The sequence below is a fragment of the Martes martes genome (genome assembly GCF_963455335.1).
Source record: "Martes martes genome assembly, chromosome: 1".
NCBI lineage: Eukaryota > Metazoa > Chordata > Mammalia > Carnivora > Mustelidae > Martes > Martes martes.
This window is the reverse complement of record NC_137888.1, coordinates 48,740,415-48,759,428: the sequence shown is the minus strand read 5'-3', so window position 1 is coordinate 48,759,428 and position 19,014 is coordinate 48,740,415. Positions and strand designations below refer to the sequence as shown.

At 36.1% G+C, this 19,014-nt stretch overlaps 1 protein-coding gene across 1 annotated transcript in view; it reads left to right on the top strand.

Annotated features, from left to right (window-relative positions):
- Nucleotides 1-19,014, top strand: part of SENP7 (SUMO specific peptidase 7) — a 164,019-nt gene that overhangs the window by 34,757 nt on the left and 110,248 nt on the right. The window contains exon 4 of the mRNA XM_080799916.1: nt 15,316-15,413. Coding sequence (XP_080656042.1) covers nt 15,316-15,413 — 98 coding nt within the window. The remainder of the gene's footprint in view (nt 1-15,315; nt 15,414-19,014) is intronic.

Here is a 19,014-nt window from a genome sequence, read left to right as displayed (position 1 = left end):
CACGAGTGGGGGGAGGGGCAGAAGGAGAAGCCGACTTCTCTGCTGAGCAGGGAGCGTGACTGTGGGGCTCAATTCCACGACCCTGGGATCATGACCTGAGTGGAAGGCAGACGCTTAGCCAGCTGAGCCACCCAGGTGCCCCAATATGTGTAATTTTAAATACACACGCACATATACACTGTCTTTTGGAAGTAGACATAGGCTTTATGTTGGGTTAGTTTTCTTAAGCAGTATCTCACTTAATGTGCTTTTCCTTTACCCTTGGGTCACACATATCTTCCTTTAGGTTTTGGCCTTATAAAGAGGCAGATGTGGATTACTCGAGAGCTCTTTAGGTATTAAGTCGTTGTGTTCTAATCTCTTTCTCCTTAACTCTCGATTTCAGCAGTCCCTTTCTTCTGAGAAGCTAACCATTTACTTTCTTTAGTTCCCGCTACCCAAAGCAGGGTCTCTTCAGAGACATATTTTTTTCCCCAGTGCCTAGTTTCCTACCCTAGTTGGATGTCTTCTTAAAGATAGTGATACTTAAGGTTTTGGAAATCTGTATCCTGTTGAAGATTTAAAGTGGCACATGTGTCAGCATTGCTATGCTCTCCTGTTTCTTTAGACTTCACAGTATTTGCTAAATATGCTTCATAGTTTGTAGAGTTTGAGGCTGTTCCAGTATCTTGCTTAATTTTTTCTCTTACGCACCTTTTTTTTTAAGATTTATTTTTTTAAAGTGAGCTCTACACCTAATGTGGGACTTGAATATACAACCCCAAGATTAAGAGTCCCACATTCTACTGACTGAGCCAGCCAGTCACTCCCCACACACCCTTTTTTAACGTTTGTAGTGGGTTTCTATGAATGACAAAGAGAGAACTTTGTATAGTCTCTAGCAGAATTTTAACCCATTTATTTATTTGTAGGTTTTATTGAGATATAATTACATGAAATAGGTTCCACAGGTCTTGGGTATGTAATTGGATGAACACTGACTAATGTGACATATGTAACCAATCCTGCTCAAAAATGGTTCCCTAGAATATGAAAAGTGATGTTTTCTGTCCCATTGTTTCCAAAGGAATAGAGCATTGTCATGAGCCTTGAAAGTTCCCTTATCTCCCTTTCCATTGTTATCTTTGCCTGCTGTCCTCACCCTCACTCCACTACTGTCAACCACTTTTCTGATTTCTATTTTTGTAGGGTAGTTTTGCCTGTTCATACAATACTCTTTCGTGTTTTGCTTCTTTTGTTCAGTAAAATGTTGAAATCCATCCCTGTTTTGCATCTATTGGTAGTTTGTTCCTTTTTATTACTAAGTAGTATTTCATTTTGTGGCTATAACACAATTTGTTTATTTAATTCTTCTGTTGATGGACTTTTGGACTTAGTTTTAGTTTGCATTTTCCTGATGACTAATGGTGTTAAGACATTTTCATATGTTGATTGGCTATCATTTATCTTTCTTGTGAAGTGTGTGTTCAATTTTTTTGCCCTTTTAAAATAAATTTTATTGAGAATTTATATGCAATTAAATTAATCCATTTTAATTCTTCTTTGAACTTTGACAAATGTATATGCTTTTGCAGCCACCACCATAATAAAAGGGTGTGTGTGTGTGTGTGTGTGTGTGTGTGTTTTCTTAGTGTACAGTTCTGAGTTACAGGATCTGTATAGATTCATATAAGTATCATGACAATGAAGATATTATGCTGTCTCATTACTCCAAAAAATCCCCTGGTGCTGTCTCCTTTGTAATTATACTCTGTTCCCACTTTTTTTTTTTTTAATATTTTATTTATTTATTTGACAGAGAGAGAGAGATCACAAGTAGGCAGAGAGGCAGGCAGAAAGAGAGGGAAGCAGGCTCCCTGCTGAGCAGAGAGCCCCATGTGGGGCTTGATCCCAGGACCCTGAGATCATGACCTGAGCTGAAGGCAGAGGCTTGACCCACTGAGCCACCCAGGTGCCCCACTCTGTTCCCACTTTTAACCCTTGGTAATGTTGTCTTCTGTAGCTATACCTCTACATTTTCCAGAATGTCACATAAATGGAATCATAGAGTGTATAATGTTTTGAGAATGACTTTTTACTTAGCATAATGCCATTGAAATTCATTCATGTTTTTGTGTGTATCAGTAGTTTATTCCTCCCATTAAAGGACATATGGGTTGTTTCCAGATTTTGGGCATTAGTAATAAAGCTCCTATAAATATTTGCATATATGTTTTTTGTGAACATAGATTTTAGTTTCTCTGGGTAAATATTTAGGAGTGGGATTCCTGGGTCATATGATAAGTGTATGTTAATTGCCAAACTGTTTTCCAGAGTATTTGTACCATTTTGCATTCTCACCAGCAATGTGTGGAGAGTTCTGGGTGCTCTGTATCTTTCTTAGCACTTGATATTGTCAGTTTGTTAATTTTTTTAGTTAATGGATTTTATTTTTAGAGTAATTTTAGGTTTACAGAAAAATTGAAGGGATAGTACCGGCAATACCCATATGCCCCTCAATTCCCCTTCCCCTATTACTCCCACATAATTTCCTTTATTAATATCTTTGCATCAATGTGGTATATTTGTTATAGTTGATAAGCCAATACTGGTAAGTTATTATTATTTCTTGGATATAATTGACCTATAACATTGTATTAGCTTTAGGTATACAACATAATAATTTGATACATGTATATATTACAGAATGATTAGCATAGTAAGCTTAGTTAATATCTATTAACACATAATAATAGTTTTCTTATATATTTTTAAAAGATTTTATTTATTTATTTGACAGTGAGAGAGAGAGATCATAGGTAGGCAGAGAGAGAGGGGGGAAGCAGGCTCCCTGCCGAGCAGAGAGCCCAATGCGGGGCTCGATCCCAGGACCCTTACATCATGACCTGGGCTGAAGGCAGAGGCTTAACCCACTGAGCCACCCAGGTGCCCCAGTAATAGTTTTCTTATGATGAGACTTTTAACATCTCTTAGCAACTTTCAGGTAAATAATCAATATTGTTAAGTAAATCACCATGCTGTATATTACATTCCTAGGACTTACTTATCTTCTAACTTAATGTTTGTACTTTTTGACCCCTTTCACTCACTTTGCCCACTCTCCACCTCTGGCAACTACAAATTTGTTCTTTTTATGAGTTTGGTCTTTTTTTTTCCTTAGATTCCTCCTGTGAGTGAACTCATACAGTATTTGTTTTTGTTTTTTTTTTTGTCTGACTTATTTCAGTTAGCATTAGGCCCTCAGGGTCCATCCTAAGTTCAAGATTTTTGGTGGCATCTTTAAGCTTTTCTATATATAATATCATGTCACCTGTGAATAGAGACAATTTTACTTACTTTTGATTTGGTTGTCTTTTATTTATTTATTTTTTGCCTAATTGCAAGATTTGGTTAGTATTCTGTTAAAGTGGGGAGAGTTGGAATCCTTGTCTTCTTCCTGATTTTAGAGGAAAAACTTTCAGCTTTTCACAATTGAGTATGGTAAGCACTGTGCACTATGATACATGGCCTTTATTATATTTAGGTACATTACATATATATTTACTTCATTGAGAGTTTTTATTAAAGAATGGATGTTGAATTTTGTCAGATGCTTTTTCTGCATCTGTTGAGATGATATGTTTTACTTTTATTTTGTTAATGGGGTGTATCACCTTTACTGATTGGTAGATGTTGAACCTTCCTTGCATCCCTGGAATAAATCCTGTTTGATCATGGTGTATGATTCTTCTGTATGGTTGAATTGGATTTGCTAATATTTATTGAGGAATTTTGTATCTATTTTCATCAGGGATATTGGTCTGTAATTTTCTTTCCTTTTAAAGATTTTATATATTTATTTGAGAGTGTGTGTGAGAGGCAGAGAGAACATGAATGTAGGGAGGAAGGGAGGAGCAGTGGGAAAGGGAAAAGCAGACTCCCCACTGAGCAGGGAGCCAAGTGCGGTGCTCAATCCCAGTTAGGGTGCCAGTTGTAGGGTCCAAATCCTTTGTACCTTAGGCGAAGCTAGGAGTTGTCAGTTCTCTCCTGGTTGTGTTCCATTTTGCTGGGGGTAGTGTTTATGGTTAGATTATCTCAGCTTCTCCTGCATGTTTCAATGCTTTTTCTCATTCCTGTGATATTTAGAGGAGTTGTTCAGCTAGTTTCTGGGTTTTTTCAGAGGGAGTTGTTCCATATGTAACTATAGATTTGGTGTGTCTGTGGGAGGAAGTGATTTCAGGCTCCTCATACATTGTCATTAAAAATTTTCTTTTTTTTTTTTTTTTTTTAGATTTTATTTATTTATTTGAGTGGGAGAGAGAGAACAAGCAGGGGGAACAGCAGAGGGAGAGGGAGAAACAGACTCTCCACTGAGTAAGGAGCCCAATGTGGGGCTTGATCCCCAGACTCTGGGATCATGACCTGAGCCGAAGGCAGATGCTTAACCAGCTGAGCATCCCAGGTCCCCCTACAATGTCATTTTGAACTGCAACTATCCCTGGTAGACTATTGTTAGTTGAAGTCCATAGTTTACATTAGGGTTCACATTTTGTCTAGTATATTCTGTGTTTAGACAGTGTATAATGGCATGTATCTGCCATTACAATGTGATACAGAATAATTTCACTGTTAAAAAAATCTTGTGATCCACTGATCTTTTTAATAATGTTCAGTTTCACTTTTTCTATAATGTCACATGGAATCATATAGCCTTTTTAGATTGTCTTCTTCCACTTAGCAATATGATTTTACCTTCATTAATGTCTTTTTTTGTGGCTTGATAGCTCGTTTCTTTAAAAAAAAAGAATTTTTGGGGGGTGCACCATGCTGACTCAGTCAGTTAAGCATGCATCTTGTTTTTGGCTTAGGTCATGATCTCAGAGTCCTGAGATCAAGCTCTGCATCAGGCTCCCCGCTCAGCAGGGAGTCTGCTTCTTTTCTCCCTCTCCCTCTGCCTTTCTACCTACCCATGCATTCTCTCTATCTCCCTCACAAAAATAAATAAGTCTTTAAAAAAATAAAATTTTTTTTACAAGACTATATCTTAGAGCTTTAGATTTGCAGCAAATTGAGTGGAAAGTACAGTTTCCATATGTCCCTTGCCTCGACACATGCACAGCCTATCCCACTGTTACTTGTTTTTATTGCTGAATAATTTCCATTAAGTGGATGTAACACAGTTTGTTTACCCATCACCTGTTGAAAGATATCTTGGTTGCTTTCAAGTTTTGGCAATTATGAATAAAGCCACAGTAAACATTTATGTGCAAGTTTTTATGTGGACATGTTTCTGAATTGTTTCACTAAATACCAAGGATTGCAGTTGCTGGATTGTGTGTTAAGTGTGTATTTAGTTTTGTCAGGAATTGCTAAACTGTCTTCCAAAATGGTTGCACCATATTGCATTCCCACCTGCATCTAATGGGATTTTCTGATGCTCCACATTCTAGTTGACATTTGGTATTGTCAGTGTTTTGTGTTTTAGCCATCCTAATACATATATAGTGGTATCTTGTTTTAACTTGCAGTTTGTGATGACATATTTTCTTGAGTTTCTTTTCATATGCATATTTGGCAGCTGTGTATCTTCTTTGGTGAGGTGTGCCTTCAGATCTTTGGCTCTTCTTTTTTTTTTTCCTTAAAGATTTTATTTATTTATTAGAGAGACAGAGAGAGACCACAAGTAGGCAGAGCAGCAGGCAGAGAGAGAGGGAGAAGCAGACTCCCCACTGAGCGAGAAACCCGATGCGGGACTCAATCCCAGGACCCCGAGATCATGACCTCAGCCGAAGGCAGTTGCCCAACTGACTGAGCCACCCAGGCGCCCCTTGATCTTTGGCTCTTCTTAAAATTGGATTGTTCTCTTATTTTTGAGTTTTAGGAGTCCATTGTATATTTTGGATACCTGTCTTTTTATCAGATATGTGTTTTGTAAATTTTTTTTTCTAGTATTTTTGTTATATTTTCATTCCCTTAATGGACTTTTGCAAAACAGAAGTTTTAATTTCAGTGAAGCCCAAATTGTCATTTTTTCTCTCCTTGGATGGTTGTTTAGGTATTATATTTAAGAAGTAATTGCCTAACCCAAGGTCACCTAGGTTTTCGCTGATGTTATCTTTTAGGAGTTTTATAGTTTTGCATTTTAAATTTAGATCTGTTGGCCCATTTTGCATTAATTTTTGTGAAAGGTATAAGACTTATGTCTCTATTTGTTTCTACATGGATATTAGCACCATTTGTTGAAAATACTAGCCTTTCTGTATTAAATTGCCATTGTTCCCATGTCATAGATCAGTTGATTTCATTATGTGAATCTATTTCTTAGTGCTTTATCCTGTTCCATTGATCTATTTGTTTATCATTCTGTAGCTTTATAATAAGTCTTGATGTTGGGACTGTAAGTTTCCTGAGTTTGTTTTTCTTCAACATTGTATTGGCTATTCTGGGTCTTTGTCTTTCTGTTTAAAATTTTAGAATCATTTTGTCAATATCCACAAACTAACTTTCTGGGTTATTGATTTGTGTTGACTTCATAGATCAAGTTGGGAAGACAGCATTGGAATATGCAGTCTTCCTATCCATGTACATGAAATGCCTATTTAGATTTTTAAAAAAAGATTTTATTTATTTATTTGACACAGAGAGAGATCACAAGTAGGCAGAGAGGCAGACAGAGAGAGAGGGGGAAGCAGGCTCCCCACTGAGCAGAGAGCCCGATGTGGGGCTCGATCCCAGGACCCTGAGACCATGACCTGAGCTGAAGGTGGAGGCTTAACTCTCTGAGCCACCCAGACACCCCTCTGTTTAGATCTTTGATACCTTTTAATACAGTTTTGTGTTTTTTGTCGTATAGATTTTATGTGTATTTTATTTGATTTGCACATATATATTTACTTTGTGCTAATGTAGATAGTATTTTTTTTTAAGATTGTATTTATTTATTTGACAGAGAGAGAGACAGCAAGAGCAGGAACACAAGCAGGGGGAGTGGGAGAGAGAAAGCAGGCTTCCCGCTGAGCAGGGAGCCCAATGTGGGGCTCGATTCCAGGACTGTGGGATCATGACCTGAGCCAAAGGCAGACGCTCAACGACGGAGCCACCCAAGCATCCCGATAGTATTGTTTTTAACTTCAGATTCCAATGTTAATTACTTTAAAAGAAGAAAGTAATTGACTTCTGTAAAAATATCTTGTTTCCTGCACCATTGCTATAATGGCTTATTTGTTGAAGGAGTTGATTTTTTTTTTTTAATTGATTCTTTGGGATTTTCTACATAGACAGTTATGTCACCTTAAATAAAAGTTTTATCTTTTTCTCCCAATCTGTATTTTTATTTCCCTTACTTATCTTAAAACATTATCTAGGACTTCCAGTATGAAGCTGAAGAGGAGTATTGAAAGGATACATCCTTGCTTTGTTTTTGATGTGGAAGCATCTGGTTTCTCACCATTAAGTATATTTTCTGTAGGTTTACTGTAGATGTTCTTTATTAGATAGAGAACATTCCCCTATATTGCTACTTTGCTGGAATTCTCTTTAAAGAAATCATAAATGGCTTTTAGAGTTTGTCATATGCTTTTTTCTGTATCTGTTGATATGGTCGTTGGATTTTTCTTATTTAGCTTGTTGACATCAATGAATTTTCCAATCCATTATCCAGCATTACATATTTGAAATAAATCCTACTTGTTCATGATGTATAATTATTTTTGTCCTTTGTTGGATTTGATACTTTTGAGATTTCTGCATCTATATTTCCTTTTTTTTTTAAGATTTTTTATTCATTTATTTAACAGACAGAGATCACAAGCAGGCAGAGAGGCAGGCAGAGAGAGAGGGAGGAGGAAGCAGGCTCCCCGCTGAGCAGAGAGCCCGATGCGGGGCTTGATCCCAGGACCCCGGGACCATGACCTGAGCCGAAGGCAGCGGCCCCAACCCACTGAGCCACCCAGGCGCCCCTGCATCTATATTTCTAAGAGAGATTGTATAATTTCACTATCTTACATTTTTCTGGTTTTGATATTAAGATAATGCTGTCCTCATAGAACGACTTTGGAAATGTTCCTCTGCTTCTGTTTTCTGGAAGAAGTTGTTGAGAATTGGTGTAAGTGGTTTCTTTAAATGTTTGGTAGACTTTACCAGTGAGCCAGTCTGGGCCCAGTGCTTTCTGTTTTAGATAGTATTAAATATTGATTCAATTTCTTTAATAAATATGAGCCTATTCAGATTATGTAATTCTCATTGTGTAAGTTTTGGTAGATTTTGTCTTCAAGGTATTGGCTCATTTCATCTGGGTTACCATATATGTGAGAGTAGAATTGTTTATAGCATTTCTTTATTATTTTTATATAGCGTGCATGGAATTAGTAATGATTACCTCTCTTTCATTTCTCATATTAGTAATTAGTGGTTTGTTTTTTTTTCTTAGTTAACCTGGGTTGAGTTTCATCAATTTTATTGGTTTTTTTAAGAAGCAGCTTTTGGTTTTGAAAGTTTTTCTCTATTGATTTCTTGTTTTCAATTTCATCAATTTCTGTTTTATTTTTCATTTTATCTGCTACTTTGGAATTAATTTGCTCTTTGTTTTTTAGTTTCCAAAGCTAGAAGTTTAGCTTATTTATTTTAGAATTGTCTCTTTTAAAAATTTATTTTATTTTATTTTTTTAGGATTTTATTTTATTTTTTTTCTGTTTTTAATTTTCTTAAAGTTTTTTTATTATTTTTATTAATATATAATGTATTATTTGCCCCAGGGGTACAGGTCTGTGAATTGTCATGCTTACACATCTCATAGCACTCACCATATCACATACCCCCAACGTCCATAATCCAACCACCCTCTCCCTACCCCTGCCAGCAACCCTCAGTTTGTTTTGTGAGATTAAGAATCTCTTATGGTTTGTCTGTCTCCCGATCCCATCTTATTTCATTTTTTTTCCCCTACCCCCCACAACCCCCTGCCCTGCTTCTCAAATTCCTCAAATCAGAGAGATCATATGATAATTGTCTTTCTCTGATTGACTTATTTCGCTCAGCATTATACCCCCTAGTTCCATCCATGTCATTGCAAATGGCAAGATTTCGTTTCTTTTGATGGCTGCACAGTATTCCATTGTATATATATACCACATCTTCTTTATCCATTCATCTGTTGATGGACATCTAGGTTCTTTCCATAGTTTGGCTGTTGTGGACATTGTTGCTATAAACACTGGGGTGCACGTGCCCCTTTGGATCACTACATTTGTAGCTTTAGGGTAAATACCCAGTAGTGTGATTGCTGGGTTGTAGGGTTGCTCTATGTTCAACTTTTTGAGGAACCTCCATACTGTTTTCCAGAGTGGCTGTACCAGCTTGCATTCCCACCATAAGATTTTATTTTATTATTATTTGAGAGAGAGCAAGAGAGAGTGCATACGAGGGGGGGCAGGGCAGAGGGAGAAGCAGACTCCCCACTGAGTAGAGAGCCCAATGTGGGACTTGACCCCAGGACCCTGGGATCATGACCTGAGCTGAAGGCAGCTGCGTAGTTGACTGAGCCACCCAGGGTCCAAATTGTCTCTTCTTTTAAAATAGTTATGTCCAATGCAATAAATTCCCCTCTTAGTGTACAAGCTTGAGAAGAATGTATATTCTCTTAATTTTTTAAATTTGGAAACCAAGTGCCTAGCATGTAGTAGGCACTCAGTATAATTTATTGAGTCAATTTTTAAATTAAATTAAATTTTTTGTGTGCGTGTTCCAAAATTCATTGTTTATGCAGTACAAGTGTTCGTAAATGTTAATTGGATACAGTTGATTGATGGTGTTGTTCACTTTAACTCTGTCCTTACTATTTCCTGCTTTCTGCCTGCTGGATCTGTTTCTGATGGAGTGGTATTGAAGTCTTCAGTTGTAATTGTTGATTCTTTTATTTGTCTTTGTATTTTTATCAATTTTTGCCTTATGTATTTTGGTGCTCTATTGTTGAGCACATAGATATTAAAGATTGTTATGTCTTCTTGGAGAATTGACCCCTTTTATCATTATGCAGTATTTTTCTTTATCCCTATATCCCTCTAAATTGATAATTTTTCTTTTTCTGGAGTTTGTTGAGTCTGAAATCAGTATAACTACTCTATCTTTCTTTTTATCTGTCTTAGAATGGTGTATCTGTATCCCTTGACTTTTCATATTGTGTTCGGTGTATAGTGGGTCTTTTTTTTTTTTTTTGATTCTTCTTTGAATAGTAAACCACCTTTCTGCCCTAGAATAAACCCTAACTGCCTGTATTGTATTATTCTTTTCATGTATTACTTGTTGTGATCGAATTTTTTTGTTGAGTGTTTTTGTTTATGTTTATTGGAGGTATTGGTTTTTAGTTTTTTTCTTCTGGTACTGCCATTATATGGATTCATTATCAATGCAATACTTACATTATAGAATGAATGGGGAATTGTTCACTTCTAGTTAATGGAATAGAGAGTATAGCATTCATTTTCTTACTTAAATGTCTGATTTGCTAGGAAAACTCTCAGGGCCTTTAGAGGCTAGGAGTTAATGGAAGGGAGGGTGGCAAGCTGTGTTTATAAAATGGTAGCAGAAAGGATATTTGTGGCCTAACTGTTCTATATCTTGACTTTGGTTGTGGTTACACAGATGTGCATATATGATAAAATAGCGCTGAACTAAAAATGCACTCATACACAAATGTTTGCATATAAAACAGGTGAAATCTTAATAAAATCATAAATTGTCTCATCGTTAATTTCCTGGTTATATATTTTCCTGTAGTCATGTGGGTTGTTTGGGGAAAACACTGGGGAAAAGTGGTTGAAGAGTATACAGGATTCTCCAGACCTTCCCCCATAATTCATCCAGTGGCTCAATAGATACTGGTTAGCAAATAATTTTGGCTTCTTTTTTTTTATAAGTGTTTTCATTGTTGGCATTACATGTTGCTTACTTTGGAAACTGGATGAAGAGTCAATAGAGTTGAAATTCTGATATAAAGTTAAATCCAGACCAATAATCTCAATTGGTTGGAAAGTCATCATATATTTTTATTACAATAAGCTGTGACAGGGGTAAGTAGTTGTAAACAAAGTCAGCATTTTCCTCAAGATACAACTTTGGTCCCTTTTTAGTATCGAAGGAAGCACTCCGTTGAGATTGTGAATCCCACACCACTTAGAATGCATGTGGAGTTGATTTTGTCCAAGAAAAATTTTAGTAGTTATTTTTGGCCATTTTATTTTATTTTATTTTTTGGCCATTTTATTTTCATTAGCATAATATTTTATTTTGGTGTCCTTGTTAGAATGAGAGGGATAAGTTTATGTTACTGAATGCTTTGATCCTGTCTGTGAACAAAGTTTTTTTTTTTTCCTTCTAAAAGCCTTTTTTATATTTAAAATAAAATTATTCATGCTATCTTAACTTTCCTATTTGTGGTCAGGTAGCTTTCAGATTAGTATGGAAGTAAATTCCCATTCAAAATCACTTTGTAGGAGAATTCTTTGTTATCTGATTTTTATTTTTCAGAGATAGCATATAATAGGTTCATAGACTAAAAGAAAAACAAATTATAACTGTGAAAAATACAAATTAAACCAGCCTACAATTCTTAACTAATTTTTTAAAAAGAGAAAATATGTAAATATTCTATGTGATATTAACTATAAGAAACAAATGATCAAAGTCTAAGTGAATTTTATTTTCATTTGCTAACATTTCTGGATATACTTCAGGTTACCCTTGGATATGGTAGGATTCAAGAATTTAGAGTTAATGACATTTTAATAAATCTCCCTCCTATTAAAGTTATCTCTAGTTTGCCTCCATGAGTTCATCTTATTTTTGTAATAGTTCAAAACTCTCATTCTTTTTTGCCCCCTCTTTGGTGGGAATAATATTTTTGTTGTTTTCTCGGTACAGAATCTGAGGCTCTGTAAAGACTAAAGACTCTGAAAGACTAGTACTTTCATCATTTTGTTTAAAAAGGCAAACCTGATTATGGTATGATGAGTGGGATACAAACAATTCAATAACAAAAAATGTGAAGGTTGCATTTTTTAAAAAAGATTTTATTTATTTATTTGACAGACAGAGATCACAAGTAGGCAGAGAGTCAGGCGGGGGGGTGGGGAAGCAAGCTCCCTGCTGAGCAGAGAGCCTGATTCGGGGCTCCATCCCAGGACCCTGGGATCATGACCTGAGCCAAAGGCAGAGGCTTTAACCCCCTGAGCCACCCAGGCGCCCTATGAAGGTTGCATTTACTGTGAGATTAGTGGACCACTTCCAGGGAACTAGTTGGCCAGTAGTTCTGAGAGTTCAACCCTTAAGCCAAATCATTCCCAGTACTGGTTGCAGGTGGATGTAAACAGATAATATTATTATTATGAGAATTGTGAGAAGTGTGGGTATTAAGGAGGGCATGTATTGCATGGAGCACTGGGGTGGTGCATAAACAATGAACCTTGGAACACTGAAAAAAAATTAAATAAAAAAAAGTGCTGTCAGTAATAGAGATATGCAAAGCTTATTTATAAATGGTTTGTAGAAGAGATTGATTTACTTTGCTAGAGGTGAGGAAGGTTTCTTGGTGACACTAGAATTGGGGCTTACTGGACAAAGAGAACTAGGGAGGGTAAAGCATATTCTAGTAAGGAAACGTGTCCAAGGATGAAACTGCCTAGCACTTTCAGGGAACTAGGGATAGTTTAGTATTGGCAGAATACAAGATGCATGGGAAGCAGAAGTGAGAAATGAAAACACAATTATTATTATTATTTTCCTTCTTTAGGTAGTCAGAAGTACTTAAGAATTTAAGCAGAAGAGTGACATCAGATTTGAATTTTTGAAAGGGAATCCCATTAGGATAACATTGTAAGAGTCCTGGTCAGAAATAAAAAAGAGGCAGAACTAAGACAGTGATAGTGAAAATCAAGAGAATATGTAGTTTTAATCTTGTTATATTGATAGATTTACATTTTGTAGTGAAATGAGAGTGATAAATGTGTTTAAGTTGATATAATGATGGGGGGCATTTCTGAGAATTTGTCTAATTTAGAATTAAAGCATTGGGAGGAACATAGGCTTTTATGGGAGACAGACTTGGGTTCATTGGTCAAAAACTTCACTTTCCTTTGATAAAATGTGTTTTATACCATGGAGGACTATGGTGATAATGAGATAACATAATTTCTAGAGAATTAAAAAGGGTGCTTATCAAGAGCTGTCATGTTCAAGACAGTGTTTTGTTTTTCATTACTTAAAATTTTTTTATCTTTTAAAAATTTATTTTAAATTGTGGTAAAATACACATAACATAAAACTTATCATTTTAACAATTTTTAAGGGTACAATTCACTGGCATGAACTACATTCACATTGCTGTGCAACCATTACCACCATCCATCTCCAGAACTCTTTATATCTTGCAAACCTGAAACACTACCTATTAAACAATACTCCATTTACCCCCCTCCCAGCCCCAGGCAACCACCATTTTACTTTCTGTCTGTATGAATTTGACTATTTTAGATATTTCATATAACTTGAATCATACAGTATCTGTCTTTTTGTTACTGACTTATTTTCACATCGTATAATGTCGTTGTGTTGGGAAAAACCGAGTTTTCCTCCTTTGTTTCTCATTTACTCTCACAGTACTATCATATTTACAGTACTTTTGACACCAGATATGTGTGGGTTTTCCTTTACCAAGCAATGCTCTGTGACACCAGCTGGGTATTCTATAATTTAATTCAGTTATGACACTACTTGAAAATAGTGTCAGACCCCACAAGTTAAGGGCTTGGTCCCATAAGAATGCTTCCATCCTACTTCAGATGCCAGCCAGAAGTCCAGCTGTCACCTGTGCTTGTGATCAAGTGGCTGTAAATCTGAGGTTCTCCCAGCTACCCCATCAGGTTCGATTACTTTATGCTAGAGCTGCTGGGAGAACTCAGGAAAATATTTACATTTATCCGTTTATTAAAGAATATGGTAAAGGATACCGTTGAACAGCTAGATGAAGAGATAACACAGGATGAGGTCTGAGAGGGTCTCCAGTGCAGAAGCCTCTGTCCTTGTGGAGTTCAGGGGTGTGGTATGTGGATGTGTTCACCAACCTGAAATTACTCTGAACCCCATACTGTTGGGATTTTTATGGAAGCTTCCTCCTGTGGGTATAACTTATTAAGTCTGTTTTCAGCTCTTTCCCCCTCTCTAGAGAATGGAGGGTGGGACTAAAAATTCCAAATTTCTAATTATGGCTTAGTTTTTCTGGTGACCAGCCCTCATCCAGGAGCCTTCCAGGAGCCCACCCAGAATAACCTCATTAGTACAAAAGACACTCCTATCACCTGAGAAATTACAAGGGTTTCAGGAGGCCTATGTTAGGAATGGGGATCAAGGATCAAATATTATAACAAAAGATCCTCCTATCGATCCAGGAAATTGTAAGGGTTTTAGGAGCTCTGTGCCGGGAAATGGGGGCAGAGACCAATATATATATTTTTTACTCTCCGACAGTCAACAAGGGTCGTCCATGTTGTGGCATGTGTCAAAGTTAACTTTTTAAGACTGAATAAAAAAAAGACTGAACAATATTTCATTGTATCCATTTTTTTTTTTTAACTGATGGGATACTTGAATCACTTCTACCTTTTAACTTTTGTGAATAGTGCTGCTGTAAGCACAGGTGTACAAATCTCTTTAAGGAAAACAGTGTTTTAAGCTTAATACATATATAGTCATCTTCTGTCCTTGTGAGATAGCTACTATTATGTCCATTTTAATGATAAGGAAACTAATGGAGAGAAGGAAACTAATGCAGAGAAGATAAATAATTCACTTGTCTAGATTCATATTCTTTTGTATTAAATAATTTTAAGTTTTGGGTCTAGTCAGATTAAATCTAAGCCCTCTTAGTAAGATGTGTGACTCTTTCCTAAAATTTTCCATTTAGCAATTCATAGGGAACCAGTTGTAATCCCTTCCAGTTGTTATAAATGCAATTTCAAAATCACAGACCCCATTTAACTTGGTATATAATAATTTTTATTTCCTTTAGTCTTACAAAATTGTATGATTGTGTAAGCTTTGGAGCCTCAAAATGTTGCTTTTCCTAACTAAACTTACCTTGACATTTTAAAATATCTTCCTTCTATTTTTTTGGTGGACTTATATTTCTGTACTAGCAAAAGAGCCAGGGGATTTTGTAGATTGCACTTTTTTTCTTTTGTGCCCTATTTGGCTGTTTATCTTAAATTTCTAAATAAAAACAAATTTAAGTGCCTTGTAATTGTTATATTGTCATACTTAGTATTAAATTCCATTTTTTCCCCTCAGTGGAAAAGAAGCCTAAGAAATAAGGTCCTATCTCTAGACCATAACAGTAGAAAAGGTGTCCGTGGACGTCCTGTCACTTCTAAAACATCACCAGAAAGGTAAGATAATGTGTGTGTGACATAAGATGGGCTTATATTGTGTATAAATAGTGTGACCACGTGTGATTCATCTAACCTCTTTGGGTCTTAGTTACCATTCTTTTGAAATACAAAGACTGAATTCAAGATTCAATTCTGTTTCTCTTCAAGCTTGGACTTTCTGTGATTCTACGTCATTTTAACTCCTTGTTTTTGTGCATTTGGAACATCTTGATAAACTTTAGCTGATAAAACAAGAGTTAAATATAGACTGATTATAATGCTTGATTCATCATTTGTGGTCTGCAGTAAGAAGGATGCTCAACTTAGCAATTCTGGGACTAGTCATAGTGTTAGTGAATTATGGTTATACTAGAATTAAATATTTGGGGGATCGTATTACAATTAAAGGAAATTTAGAGCAGTTTAGGATTGGACATCTGTTAATGATTAAAAAGCTGTTATTGTGCAAAAGAGTGTTGAATTTTCTTATTTAGAATAGTGAATGAATGAAAAAATGAGTAGTAAAGTAAAAATTACAGTTACTGGGAGATCACATGAATTAGAAGACTAGTTGGAGTTCTTAAATTTATGTCAGAGGACTTTCTAAAGTACTTAGTCTTAATCTCCCTTTTCAAGTACATTGTCTGTAGGAAATGAAAAACATATTGGTGATTCCATACCCTTACCAATAGTTAATTCTCTCCCTTCCTCTCTCCCTTCCTCCCTTCCTTCTTTCCATAGATGTCCCTGTGGGTGTGAAATGGTACCTCATTGTAGTTTTGATTTGTAATTCCTAATGACATTACCTTTTTATGTGGTTGTTGGTCATTTTTATATCTTTTTTGGAGAATAGTCTATTTAGATCCTTTTAAAATTGTGTTGTTTCCATTTTTGTTGAGTTGTAAGAATTATTGTTATTTTTTTTGTTGTTTTAAAGATTTTATTTTTTTTAAAAGATTTTACTTATTTATTTGACAGACAGAGATCACAAGCAGACAGAGAGGCAGGCAGAGAGAGGAAGGGAAGCAGGCTCCCCGCCGAGCAGAGAGCCCGACGCGGGGCTCGATCCCAGGACCCTGGGATCATGACCCGAGCCGAAGGCAGAGGCCTTAACCCACTGAGACACCCAGGCGCCCCTGTAAGAATTATTTTTATAGTCTGTATACAGGTATTTTTTTTTTTTAAGATTTTATTTATTTATTTGTCAGAGAGAGAGAGCACAGCAGGCAGAATGGCAGGCAGAGGCAGAGGGAGAAGTAGTCTTCCCGCTGAGAGCCCGATGAGAGCAAGGAGCCTGATGCGGGATTGGATCCGAGGACCCTGGGATCATGGTCCTGAGCCCAAGGCATCTGCTTAACCGACTGAGCCACCCAGGCGTCCCTACAAGTCTTTATCAGATATATGACTTGCAAACATTTTCTCCCACTCAGTGTTTCACTTTCTTGATGTTGATACTGTCTTTTGAAGCACAGAAATTTTTTCATTTCGAAAAACTCTCATTTATCTGTTTCTCTTTTGTTGCTGTGCTTTTGTTGTCTTAGGAAACTGTTTCCTAATCTGAGGTTACAGTGATTTAATCTTGGGTTTTCTTCTAAGAGTTTTAAGATTCTAGCTATTAGATTTGGTCTTTTATCCATTTGGAGTTAGTTTTTGGATATGATATGAGATAAGCATCCAAATTTATATTTTTGTTTGTGAATGTGCAATTGTCCCAGTACCATTGGTTGAATAGGTACCAATTTTTTGGGTACTTTTGTTGAAAATCAATTGACTATAAATATAAAGATTTATTGCTGGATTTGGAATTATATTCCATTGATCTATATATCTGTTCTTATGCCAGTACCACTATGTCTCGATTACTACAACTTGGCATTGAGTTTGGAAATCGGGAAGTGAGAGACTTCCAACTTTATTACATTTTTCAAGATTGTTTTGGTTGTTCTGGGTTCCTTGTATTTCTAGTTGAATTTTAGAATCAGATTGTCAATTTTAGCAAAAAAGCCAACAAGAATTTTGATAGAGGATGTGTTGAATCTGTAGACTAATATGGGGATTTTGGCCATATTTGACTTAATATTTAAAAGTCCTCTGATTCATGGACATGAATATCTTTCCATTTATTTAGATCCTTTTTAATTTCTTTCTACAGTGTTTGGTTATTTATTTTCTTCTTCTTGATGCTGTTGTGACTAGAATTGTTTTTTTAATTTTATTTTCACACTGTTCATTGTTAGTGTATAGGAACTGATTTATAATATGCTGTGACTGTGTCTTACTAGTTCTAAAAGTTTTTAGTAGATTGCTTGGAGTTTTGTTCATAAAGACAGTTTTACTTCTTTATTTCCAATTGGAGGCCTTTAATATCCTTTCTTTGCTTAATTGTCCTGGCTAGAATATCTAGTACAATGTGGAATAGAAGTGGTGAGAATGGACATCTTTGTTTTTTCCCCCACTCTCAGAGCAAAAAGTTAGTATTTTAACATTAAGTATCATGTCAGCTAGGTTTTTCATAGATGCTTTGCTGTGGTTTGAATGTTTGTGTCCCCTCAAAATGTTTATGTTGACATTCCCAGCTATTGGATCAACATGGATGGGACTGGAGGAGATTATGCTAAGTGAAATAAGTCAAACAGAGAAAGTCAATTATCATACTGTTTCACTTATTTGTGGAACATAAGGAATAGCATGGAGGACATTAGGAGAAGGGAAAAACAAAGTGGGAGAAATCGGAGTGGGAAACGAATCATGAGAGACTGTGGACCCTGGGAAACAAACAGAGAGTTTTAGAAGGGAGGGGGGTGGGGGGATGGATGAGCCTGGTGGTGGGTATTAAGGAGGGCATGGATTGCATGAAGCACTGGGTGTTACACACAAACAATGAATCATGGAACACTACCTCAAAAACTAATGATGTACTGTATGGTGACTAACATAAAACAATAAAAAAAAAAGATATTCTAATGCCCAGTGTGATGGCATTTGGAGATGAGGTTCTTAGGAGGTTTTTAAGTCATGAGGGTGGAGCACTCATGAATGGGATTCCTGCCTAAATAAGAGACCTCACAGAACTTCCTAGTTTCTTCCATCATGTGAGGACACAGTGAGAAGTTAGCAATCTGCAGTCTAGAAGAGGGCTTTTACCAGAGCCTGACCATGCTGGCTGGCACCCTAATCTTGAACTTAGCCTCCAGAGCCATGAGAACTGAATGTTGTTTATAAGCCACCCACTTTATAATATTTTGTTATAGTAACCCAGATAGACTAATACCTATCCATTTTCACGATGAGGAAGTTCCTTTCTATTACTAATTTGTTGGAGGCTTTTTATCATGAATGTGTGTTGGATTTTGTCAAATGCCTTTTCTGCATTCATATTATGTAATTTGTATCCTTTATTGATATAATGTATTAATAACATAATAACATAACTTTATTTTTAAATCTTAAGCCAACTTTGATTCTTGGGACAAATCCCACTTGATCCTAATTTATGATCCCATTTATATGTTGCTGGATTCAGTTTGTTAGGATTTTGTTGAGTGTGTTTACATTTGCATTAAGAAGAGAAATTTAACTGCTCTTTTCTTTTCTTTTTAAGATTTTATTTATTTATTTA